This window comes from Oratosquilla oratoria, chromosome 5, assembly GCF_046742065.1.
Source record: "Oratosquilla oratoria isolate Oo_2021 chromosome 5, ASM4674206v1, whole genome shotgun sequence".
NCBI lineage: Eukaryota > Metazoa > Arthropoda > Malacostraca > Stomatopoda > Squillidae > Oratosquilla > Oratosquilla oratoria.
Window position 1 is genome coordinate 29,558,573 of NC_134781.1, and position 12,390 is coordinate 29,570,962.

Here is a 12,390-nt window from a genome sequence, read left to right on the forward strand (position 1 = left end):
GAAAATTAAATGGGTGGGAGTGATTTCTATGCCTTTCTTTTTGGCTACCCCCATGTAAGGGGGAAAAAGCCTTTGGTATATGTATGTAATAGAAGAAGTTACTTAAAAGCATAACAGATTGATATCATGTTTCCTAGAGTATAACCCTTGTGTCATCCATTTTAAATGGGATCTGACTTTCGACTGGTCGAAACCTATCTAGGTCGTAACTCGGATAGTGACTGTATGTTATGAATTAGAAAAACTATGACTCAACTTACTTTGTCATTACTTTTAACGACAACTGGATATTTCTTTCCTTCCTCTGTCATCCTCTTGTTTTCTGGGGCCATCTCAAATCCTGTCACTGGGAAACTCAGATGGATGTCTCCACCCATCGATTTTATGTTCTTACCATAATACTCCGTCACTAATGCCCAGTCCACAATGCCTGTATGGGGTGACCAGATTGCCTTAACACCCTGTAAGGATTCCATAAGCAATGAACAGTCAAAAGAAATTTTTAAAGAGTATAAGAACAAAAGATGATTTATAAGAAAAAATAAAACTTGAGGGCATTGAATTTTTTGTAGTAGTAGTAATAGTAGATATAGTAACTGTAGAAGTAGTACAACTGCCCATGTTACCAGTGGCTTGCCACTTGTACTTATCTATACAAAAACACTTGTACACTCATCACAAAAGAAGCACTCCAACATCAACCCCTGAACTCTGAATTCCACCTGACTCCCCAAAACATCAGGCAAACAATACATTCCTCCCTTGACAGGCAAAAACCAAACTGTCATGACCATGTTCAGGCCATCAACTAACACTGAAACAGCATCAACACAGAACTGGCTTGGTCAAAGACTCAAACTGTTTCAGATGGAATCATCATGCAGAAGACACAGAACACTTCATTCTACACTGTCCTACTCTCACCCTACAAAGAAAAGAACACAATATCTCTTCCTTGAGTGAATTATGGGCCAATCTGCAAGCCATTGCTGGTTACATAAGAGCTATGGTTTTCCTACATAAGAGCCCTGGAGTAATGGATTGAATTTGTGTGGGATCCAGTGCTGAATGTTGTAATTGAAAATAAATTGAAAATTTGTGTGAATTTAATTACCCTATTTAATCTTCCCATTTTTTCACAGCAAATAAATAAATATTTTTTATTTTATATACAACTACCGCATTTTATAAATAAATGTGATTTGCCATTTTCTAGATATGACAGTAGTTAGACTAAAAACAAAAGGTCCATAAATCAACAATGAAGAATGAATACAATAAAAAAATACCTACCCTGCAGTAAGGTTCAAATTCTTTTATCCTGCTCCCATCAATGAGTTCAACATCTGGCACTCCATTCTGTAATGCTCGATCATACAAATCCATTAATCTGGGAATTTCTGCATCTTCCACTGCTACAATAAGTTTACCACACTTTTTGTAGGGAATACCTGTAATAGTAAATTACAAAGCCATCTGTAAGGGGGACCATCCTAGCCTCCTAATAGGGGGCAATTTGTGACATAAAACCACATCATCATCAATATATATAACCAGATAATAACAATAATAGTAGTAGTAGAAATAACTGTTGCCTTGATTTTCACATATGGAACACTACAATTCATATAATTCTGCACTAATTTGGCCCAACTCTATAATGTATAATACTATAATAGTCCTCTCTACACTATTAGAGTTCTTGTATATTATATGCCAGCTTTAGTTCCTCACCTTCTTTGTCAAAGAATTGGTAAGCAAGGTGCAACCCTTCCACACATAGTTTAGCTTTGAGAGATCCTGGCTTGTAGTAGATCCCTGCATGTATAACTCCACTGTTGTGGCCACTCTGATGTACAGCTGTTAAAATAGAGTTTTTACATTAGGAAATGAAATATGAAGTAATTTCTCCAGGGAGTGATTTGGAAGCAAGTCTTATAGGAGAGAGGCCGGAGGAAGTATAGCTTTAGGTATTTGGGGTCACATGTGGCAGGAAAGTGAGGAATGAAGGTAGAGGTAAATTGTAGATTGAGAGAAGCAAGTAAATGCCTTAGGAGATTAAAAAGTATCACAAGAAATAGGCAACTGGGAATGGATGCGAATAGGAGATTGTATGAAGGGGTGATCATGCTGATGGCTTTATATGGGGCAGATACTTGGAATTTAAGAAAGGCAGAGAGGAAAAGATTCAATGTGTTCGAGTGAGAATGGAAAAGGAGATGACAGATAGGGCTGATGAAGGTGTATTGGGATGGTTTACACATATGGAAATAAGACAAATTTGTAAAAGAGGTGTGGAAGGCAGAGGTGAAATGAGTGAACCTGAGGGGATGACTGAGGATGAGATAATGGATGGCAATGTCTGTTGAGCAAGGGAGGCAGGAGAAAGGGATGACTGGAGAGTGGCTGTGTATAGATGATACTGTTATGCATGGATGGGTGGGGGGTAGGGTGTGCTTATGTGTGAATGATATTTTGATGCACCACAAAGGGATTTCTCCCTGTCTTCTCTTTTTCTGTATATGGGGCAAAGAGGGGGGGGTCACTGATTAAGTGAAACAGTGTTGCTGTGGATGTACCATGTCTTACTACATTCCTTCTGATCCAGGGCAATGGACAGGATACAGGGATGACCCATCATCTATGAAGAGCTAAGATGAGAGGGAGGAAAGGGTGGTGAAAAGGAATTGGAATGGATGGGAGTAGGTATGTGACTTTGACCTGGATACCTCCCTTACAAGGGGCAAAAAGCCCTTGGTATATAGATAGATAGCTTACACTTTGTTATAATAAACAGAAAAATTAATAACTAAATAATATATATCCAAACAAATATTGCTAGCTTTAAAAAAAAATCAAGATTGATACAAATATCATATCTAATGCCTTTGCCACATATACTGCCTAAAAGTCATATATATTTCAGTTACAAAGTATCAATATGGTCATTCCTAGTAACTAAAAAACCGGGTAATGTAGTTGGTGGAACTACTATAAGTCTGCAGAACCATCTAGGAATACATCTTGATTATAGCAGATGAAAACTTACATCTGGCAAAGGTTTAGTTTCACATTATATATATATATATATATATATATATATATATGTATATATATATATATATATATATATATATATATATATATATATATATATAAAATACACAACATAGAAAAAGACACTTACCTAGCTTGTTCTCCTTCTCGACCACCGCGAGGCGTAGATCTGGGTTCCTGAGAAGAAGCTCCCTTGCTGTGGCCGTCCCGACAATGCCACCCCCGACCACTATAATGTCATAAGGTCCTCCTCCTCCATCAGAACTGCAATGGGAGGAGTTATCAGTACAAACAAGGTGATTTAAGTTTTTGATAAATAAGATAATATTGATAAATAAATAACTACATAGATAAAATAAGAAAAATAATTAACTAAATTACATTAATACACAAACTGAACAAGGGTATCGAGCTGTGGACTAATCTGCTAATATTTTCAACTTGAAGTCATGATGGACTCGTTTGATTCCACGACAACTACCTAAAGGGACACTTTTCTTGATTAACCATGTTGTGTCCATTTTGGATGTCATCAGATGATTTCATTCAACCCTGTTGGATATCTAGATGCTTCATTACATTACTCAGGGGCAAATGACACCCCAGTAAGAGTGAGGTTGCAGTCCAGCATGGGCTTTTTCAGACCAGGGGCTGTCCGCCCTTCAAGTTCACTGTATTTACCTAATTGTATTTTACGGGAAAGGGAGCTATGCTCGTAATGTCCTATCTTCATATCTCGTTTTATCCAGACTGTTTTTAAATTCGTGTATTGTTTTTGCACACATCACTTTCTCATCTAACTTGTTCCAAATGTCTATTACTCTGTGGGGAAAGCTGTTCTTTTTCAGGTCTCTTCTATAACTGTCTTTCTTGATTTTCTTTCTGTATCCTCTTGTATTTCTACTATCCCATTTTATTAGATCCTCTCTATCAATAGTTTCTATGCCTTTCATGATTCTAAAATAGTTATCAAGCCTCCTCTCTCTCTTCTTTGCTCTAATGTCTGTAGCTCAAGTTTTGCTAGTCTCCCCTCATATGATAGTTCTGAGAGTGTTGGTGCCAATTTCGCAATTGCTCTTTGTATTCTTTCAAGTTTTGTTATACATTTTTTTGTACTTGGTGACCACGTCGTTGCTGCATACTCCAATCTTGGTCTTATCAAAGTGACTAGTATTTTCTTCACCATTTCTTCATCCAGGTATGTAAATACCACTTTGATTGTTCTTATTAAATTATAAGTTTCTCCAAAAATATTGTTTATACATTTCTCAGGGGACATATTCATAATAATGACTCCCAGGTCCTCATTTTCTACTTTTTTAATTTCTTCTTCTCCAATTCATATGATCCCACTATTCTTTTTTTGCTTCTTCCAAATTCCATTATACTACACTTCTTAATATTGAATTCCATCTCCCACTTCCTACTCCATTTCCATACTTTATTAAGATCACTCTGTAGCGACTCACAATCTTCTTCAGTGTTTACTTTTTTCAACAATTTTGTATCATCCATAAAGAAGTTCATATAACTTTCAATTCCTTTATCCATATCATTAATATACAGTATCCCCCCGCTATTCGCGGGGGTTACGTTCCTTCCCCTCCCGCGAATCCCGAAAATCCACGAAGTATTGATGCAGTTTTAAAACGCCTATGTATGATATCATATACACTAAAATATGCTTCCCAAACACATTCTAAAGCAGTCTTACTCATTAATACAGTAATAATCTAGTGATATGTAGTAATGATAAATTAAAAACAGTAATAATGTAGTATAATATGTACATAGTAATTATACTAAATAAAAATATTTGTCTTCCGAAAATTTTCTTTTCCTGCGGCCAGCGACGCTTGGGGCAAATCGGTTACATCGCTCAGTCGCTTGATATTTGGGACATGGATATTTGGACCACGAAACTGCAAGAAATCGAAGAAGAAGAACTCGAAGAAGAAGAAGAACTCGAAGAAGAAGAAGAAGAACTCGAAGAAGAAGAAGAAGAAGAAGAAGAAGAAGAAGAAGAACTCGAAGAAGAAGAAGAACTCGAAGAAGAAGAAGAACTCGAAGAAGAAGAACTCGAAGAACTCGAAGAACTCGAAGAAGAACTCGAAAAACTCTAAGAAGAAGAACTCGAAGAAGAACTCGAAAAAGAAGAACTCGAAGAAGAAGAACTCGAAGAAGAAGAACTCGAAGAAGAATTCGAAGATGAAGAACTCGAAGAAGAACTCGAAGAAGAACTTGAAGAAGAACTCGAAGAAGAAGAACTCAAAGAAGAACTTGAAGAAGAAGAAGAACTCGAAGAAGAAGAAGAACTCGAAGAAGAACTTGAACTCGAAGAAGAAGAACTCGAAGAAGAAGAAGAACTCGAAGAAGAACTCGAAGAAAAGAAGAACGAATGAAGAAGGAGGCTAGAAAGGAACGGAGAGAGGCCAAAGCAAAAGCTTTAACAATTCGCAGTTTAAAAACAAGTATAAAAAAAAAAAAAAAAGTTATTACTTAAAGGAAAAAAAGAATTTAAAAAATATAAAAAGGGTGTTTTGAACGGAAATTTAACACCAGCACAAATCGCCTATATAGATGACTTGCGAGAACAGCAAGATGTTGACAAGAAATAAAAAGCAATATGATTTTGATATTTTATTTTCCTAAAAAGGGGCGTAGCCCAGGGCGCGCAGCGCCCGCGCCGAAGGCGCAGCGCCGCAGGCCAAGCCCCCGGCGTAGCCTGGCCGGCGCAGCCGGTGGGCTTGTTATATATATAAAAAAAATTATTTTATATTTACTGACATTATTATTTTAAAGTTATTTACCAGTTATACTCTATCATCTCTCTTTTCTATGTTTTTATTTTATATTTACTGACATTGTTATTTTAAAATTATTTGCCAGTTATACAGTATCATCTCTCTTTTGCATTTTTTTTATATTAACTAACATTGTTATTTTAAAATTATTTAACAGTCAGGGTGAATGTGTTTTTCTGCTAAAAAATGGTCTAAGAAATTCACGAAATTGCCAAAATTATGAAAAAAAAAAAAAATGAGAGTAAAATCCGCGAGTATACGGGGCCGCGAGCGGTGAACCGCGAATGAGTGAGGGTATACTGTATATAGCAAATATTATTGGGGCCACAACTGTTCCTTGTGGAACTTCACTTATCACTTCATCCCAATTAGAGTGTTTGTCTCTTATCACCACTCTCATTTTTCTTTCATGCAAGAAGTCTTCCATCCACTTCAGCAGTTTGCCCTGTATTCCTACTGCAGTTTCTAATTTCTTTAGCAACTTCTTATGTGGCACCTTATTAAAAGCTTTTTTCAGGTCTAGAAATGCACTATCAGCCCATCCATCTCTTTCTTGCACATCTATTAGCCTTGAATAGAAACATCTAATTTTGATCATTCTTTCACAAATTTTAGCTATCGTACTTGTAAGAGAGACCAGTCCATAGTTAGTAGGGTCTTCCTTGTTTCCTCCTTTACATATTGTTACTATATTTGCTCTTTTCCAACCTTCTGGAACTTTTCCTTCTTTTAATGAACTGTTTATTAGACTATATTTTGTCTGTTATTTCATTCTTGCATTCTCTCAAAATCCAGTTTGCCATTTCATCTGGTCCATGCAATTTTCTAACATCAAGATTCATTATTTCATTCCTTGATACTTCTATCTCTTTCATAGGGGGGGGGGCTTTCTCCTCCCACTCGATATCTCTAGGTTGTATATTCTCCCTCGTAAACACAGATTTAAAATGCTTGTTCATAATTTCTGCCATTGCTATTTCCTCTGTGAATTCAACTCCTCCTTGTCGTAGTTTCTCTAATTCTTGTTTGTTTTTCTGTTTGTTTACAAATCTGTGAAATAGTTTTGGTTGATCTTTACATTTTTCTACTGGCATGTTTTTCGTATTTTCTTTTCTTCTCTGCACACTTGTACATATTAATTTCTATAACTAGTATATATTTTCCATTTTTCAGGTCTTTTGTCTTTTTTCCATTTTATCCAAGCTTTGTTCCTTGTCTTTAAACTCCCTACATTTTTTGTTGTACCAATACTTTACATATTATTTTTCTTGCTTTTGTCTTAGAACATACTTTTCCACTCCTTTATAATTTTTTGTCAAAATATTCCACTTCTCTTCTACTGTTGTTTCCTCCATGTGTATTCTTTCCCAGTCTGCCTTTTGAAAGAATTCTCTTATTTTATGATTTGTTTTTCATACATCAATCTTCCCTTTCTATATTGTTGGTTTTTTCATGTATTTTTCCTCATTTAGTTTCAGTTCAATCAATATGTGGTCACTTTTACTTATTGGTGTCTTATATTCAATCTTATCCACTATTTCGGGTTCTGATGTGATTATTAGGTCCAGTCTCGATGGTTCTTCCTCATTTCTATACCTAGTGTTCTCTTGTATCCATTGTGTCATTGTATGTTCTATAATCATATCAAGTAGTACATTTCCCCATAGGTCGTCTCCACCTTTCACTGTCATCTCTTCCCAGCAGATTTCTTTACAATTAAAGTCACCCATTGTAACTATTCTTCCTCCATCTTCCATTATCTTATATAGTGTTATCCTTGTGTTTTCTAACATATTTTTGTGTTCTTTCTCTTCCCACGAAGCCGTTTTAGGAGGCACATAATTTACTACAAACTTCCTGTTCTTCCCATCCTTGTCCTCCACTTCCATCATAATCTTCTCTACTCTATTCTTTCCATATGTGACATTCCTCACATTTATATCCTTCTTAGTCAGGAACATAACTCCACCCCCTTTTTTTACCTCTCTGTTTCTAATCCAATAACTATATGCACCATGTCCTACACGGTTGGGTGGTAGTGGACCTTTCAATTTTGTCTCTACAATTCTCATTATGTCGGGTTCTTTTTCCTTCAGGTAATCATTCAGTTCATTCAAACCTGTTATTAAGCCATCTATATTTGTGTAAGATACTTTTAATTTTCTGCTACTTCCATTGTGTTTTCCATTTCCCTTCTGTTTTTCTCTGCTGTGAACCATTTCCTCACTTTCATATTCACTACTCTCAAATAGAATCTTTTTTTCTATTCTCGTTTTTTTCCTTAGCTTCTATTCTTTTTGTTTTCTCATCCTCTCTTTCCTCTTTATTCATCTCTTTTTATCCATACCTGTTTATATTGATCACTGTCTGCTAGTTTCCTTGTTTTTTGTAAGATATTCTCTGCTGTCGTTTGTGACCTGAATCTAACTTTAATTAGTGTGGTCTTATCTGTATTTCCCTAGTCTATATATTTCTTCTATTCGTTTCCCTGTTTCTGGTTCATCTTCTTGAACTACTTCTAATATCTAATTTACTTTTACTTTTCCTCCTTTATTCTTGTAGTCCTATTTGGATTATACTTCTCTTCCATCCCTAATATAATTATACATTTCTTTTTATCCGCTAAGTCTCTTATTATATTCTCCTCTCTCATCACTTTAATAACTGTGTCCTTAGTTTGCTCTTTCATCTGCTGTTCCACTATACCTCTAAATTCAATTTTATTCTCTTGTACTTTTTTCCAATCACTTACCTCTTTTGCTATGGACTCTTTATTCTTTTAATTATTCCTCTTTAATTCCTCATTCTCATCCTTTACTCCTCCTGTCTTTTTAATTCTATTTTAGTTAGGTTTTGGTTCTCCTTTAGTTCTTCCAGTATATCAACTCTGGGTAACTAGCGTTAATTGGTTAAACCTAACCTCCCATGTTTCGTTCGTTTTTTTGTTGTTGTTTTTTTAGTTTCTCCTCTAGATTTACTAGTAGGGAAAGGTTGTCATTCCCTCCGTCATTAAATCCATGGAAATAATTATCTTCACCTTCCATTGCGCTGCTCTTATCTCTTTTTCTAGTTTTTACATTTTTACTAATCTCTTCGACTTCACCACTGTCGTCTGCCCCTCTCTTGTTGACACGTCGTCTGACTTCCTGGGCCCATTCGTCCCCTTCCTCATTTCCTTCCATCTTCCTCAGTAATCCCTTCCCTTCTCCCTTTTCTAACCTTCCCACTACACCACGAGTTTGCCCTTCCCTATTAATACAACACAGGTACTCCCTCGTCGTTGAGATCCACGAAAATTGTAGTTTTTTCCGGAGTCCAAACTTCGTTGTCACTTCGACCGACGTGTGTGTGTGTGTGTGATTCACCAAGGTCTTGGATCACATATTGGACTTGTGATCAACAGCTATTACCCTCAGAGATGAGACCTCGTGTGCCTCATCTATGGGTAATGCTGCGACCTTACACATACACACACAGCTCCTTGCCCATGAGAGTTGGTGTGCCGGCTTGCTTGAATTAGCTGTTGCGAACAGTACCACAGCACCATTAAGGCACGTGTGTGTATACGCTCATCACTGGTGACTGCCCCCTGTCCTGGCTAAGTATATAAGGGTTCCTTCTAAGATGGGAAAAGATTTTTGTACTTTCTTTGTTTTGTGTTATGTATAACTCTGAAACATAACAAATTAACCTTTTTTCTATACATATGTATTTCTACATTAACATTTATATAAACATATATAAATATATGTATACTCACACAAACTACCACTATGATATTTTTTTTTATAAGATTCGTTTCACTATTAGAAGCGCAACCCTTCAACCGAATGCATCGCTTAACATTCGGAACAGTCATCAGTTTAGTGCTGAAAACTTGGTATGAATACGAATACTTGGATTACGAGAGCAGTGTCACTCTCTGCACGTGAGGAGGCTCTGCGTGTGAGACTAGACCCTCTAACAAGGACCACCAACCTAGACCTTTATTCTGTGTAACAGTTGTACGCTATGGAGGCTGCACGTTTTGTCACAATGATTGGTAATAAAAAGTGTGGAAAGAAGAGGTAGAAGGAGTGACCTTGAAAGGAAGACCGACATTTGAGGCCAGTGAATGGCATGAAGGATTTTTATTTATTTATTTATCTATCTATTTATTTATTTATTGAGTGGATGAGGAGGAGGTGGGGATGAGGAGGAGGTGAGGAGGAGGTGGGGATGGGGAGGAGGTGGGGATGGGGTGGGGGAGGAGGTGGGGATGGGGTGGGGGTGGTGGGTGCATACGATGGAGCTGTGGAGGGTACTCCCACTCCGGCTGTTGGGCGTAGTGTGGAAGTGCTTTGCTTTGCTGGTTGGCCCTTGACCTGAACGGTGCGGCCCACGGAGCCATGGTTGGCCCTTCATCCTCGAAGTGCTGATGTGGCATGGGCATTAGGTGGCTTAATTATGTGTAAATTGGCTGTGTGGTTTAACTCTCCCACTTTTCCTTACAAAGAGAAAACAGCCTTTGGTACGTGTACACACACACACACACGCATGCAGAAACACAAACATACATGTATTTTCTACATGTATCCCATATTTCCTGACAGAAAGCACTGCATTTCAAATTACAGAACTTTAATTTGTAAAATTGTGCACGGCATTTCGTCTGCCCTTGTTTCTCATACACAAAGTTTATACTACATATCTTATAGCTTCAAACAATATCTTATAATGTTCGAAGTAGTGTTAATATATTTACAGAGATACTGTTTTTACATATAGTTTTTCCCTATTCTTTTTTATACAAATTGCTAATATTATTATTATTACAATTATTATTATTATTATTATTATTATTATTATTATTATTATTGGAGTAATCTTCTAATACAATTTTTATTATATTGGATAGCCGCTCACGTTCTGACGATCTGTGTAGCTGATCGTTCAAAATTCTTTTTCAGTTTTGAGCGATAAGCTGCACATATCGTCAAATGTCAGCGGCTATCCAATTAACAAAAAATATTATCATTATTGTTATTGTTAGGTTATTACCACTACTATTAACTGTAATTATTATTCTATTACCATTATTATCAACAAGGATATAAGGGTAGATTTAAGGTCCAGAAAAAATATATATTTTAATTATGAAACATAAAAAAACAGTTGTTCGTTTATTCTTAATGTTAATGTGTTATTTACTTTTCCTTGACCAGATCAATACCCCGCTTGGAATGGACTAATACTCAAAGGACCTGGATCTTACAGGGTCTAAGATCAATTTCAAGCTTCACAGCAGTAACAAATAAATAATTAATAAACAAATAAAAAAAAATTACATTTTCTTTTTCTTCTTGTTTTTTTTTTTTCAAACACGAAAAGAATAAGAATATATGGGATGCTCGCTGACCGAGGGGGTTAGAGCGTCGCCACTTACAATAAATATGTCGAGAGTATTTATGCAGTTCGGATCCTGCCTGGCACCAAGCAACTTCGCAATAAGGGCACCATCCCTTCTCCAAAACCGTCCTCCGAAGTACCATCCTGATCTCATGTGAGGAGTAAGTTCATAACGTCCAATCATCTAAAGGTCACCTGAGCTCGCTCACATGTTGTATTTTTTTTCCTTAATGTGTAGGCCGACTATCTAATACGAGGTCAACGAGTGCGTCCCTTCAGATTCGTATCTGACACAATTTTATATATTCTCTTCTCGTAGTAATTACTGCATTTGATGGCAGAAAATATAGGGAAATATTGCAGTTATTTGATATTAAAACATGCGTTGTAGTGATATGTTCGTTATAATATATAAAAATAATAGTTTGTAAAAATGATCGATATCTAATAATATTGCATGACCTCACTATTGATGACAAGTCAACATGACATCACGACTGAAGACCAGCCAATCATAAGGAAAGGCTACAACGGGGAAGAACTGTCGAAAACCATAACAAAATGCGTTATTGAACGATGAGTAGCTAACTGCCGAAGGCTGCTAAAGTACCATAAATTATAATAACAGCAATAATAACAATATTACAATAACAATAAATGTATGAAATATTTGAGCAAATAATACAAGTTTATGGAATATGTACTGGTAGTCTATGACGACAGAGAAACAGACTACCAGACAACCCCGCATTTAAGACCTGGGCTATATTTTCTGGGTCACAACATTTTCTTAATTCATGTATACATAGTGTACATACATACATACATACATACATGCATGCACACACACACACACACACACTTCAACGAATGGACGGCTTAGAAGACGTTCTGAAGAAAATTTAAGTTTTGTGGATCCCAACGCAAAGAGAAGTGCCTATTGTATTTACAGGGTGGGGGAAATTGCTCGTGGGGTAGTAGGAAAGTAGGGAAAGAGAAGGGGAGGGATTACTGAGGGAAATGGAAGGAAATGAGGAAGGAGTAGACTTGGCCCAGGCAGACAGGCGAAAGGTAAACAAACGGCCCCCCGACGACGATGAAATGTCTAATAAAAATGTAAAGATTAGAAGTATAGATAAGA

At 36.6% G+C, this 12,390-nt stretch overlaps 1 protein-coding gene across 2 annotated transcripts in view; it reads right to left on the reverse strand.

Annotated features, from left to right (window-relative positions):
- Window positions 1–12,390, reverse strand: part of LOC143025426 (L-2-hydroxyglutarate dehydrogenase, mitochondrial-like) — a 98,188-nt gene that overhangs the window by 24,325 nt on the left and 61,473 nt on the right. For both annotated transcript variants that reach the window (XM_076185085.1, XM_076185084.1), the window contains exons 2-5: window positions 3,188–3,321; window positions 1,735–1,860; window positions 1,294–1,451; window positions 261–461 (exon numbers count right to left, since the gene is read on the reverse strand). In XM_076185085.1, coding sequence (XP_076041200.1) covers window positions 261–461; window positions 1,294–1,451; window positions 1,735–1,860; window positions 3,188–3,321 — 619 coding nt within the window. The remainder of the gene's footprint in view (window positions 1–260; window positions 462–1,293; window positions 1,452–1,734; window positions 1,861–3,187; window positions 3,322–12,390) is intronic.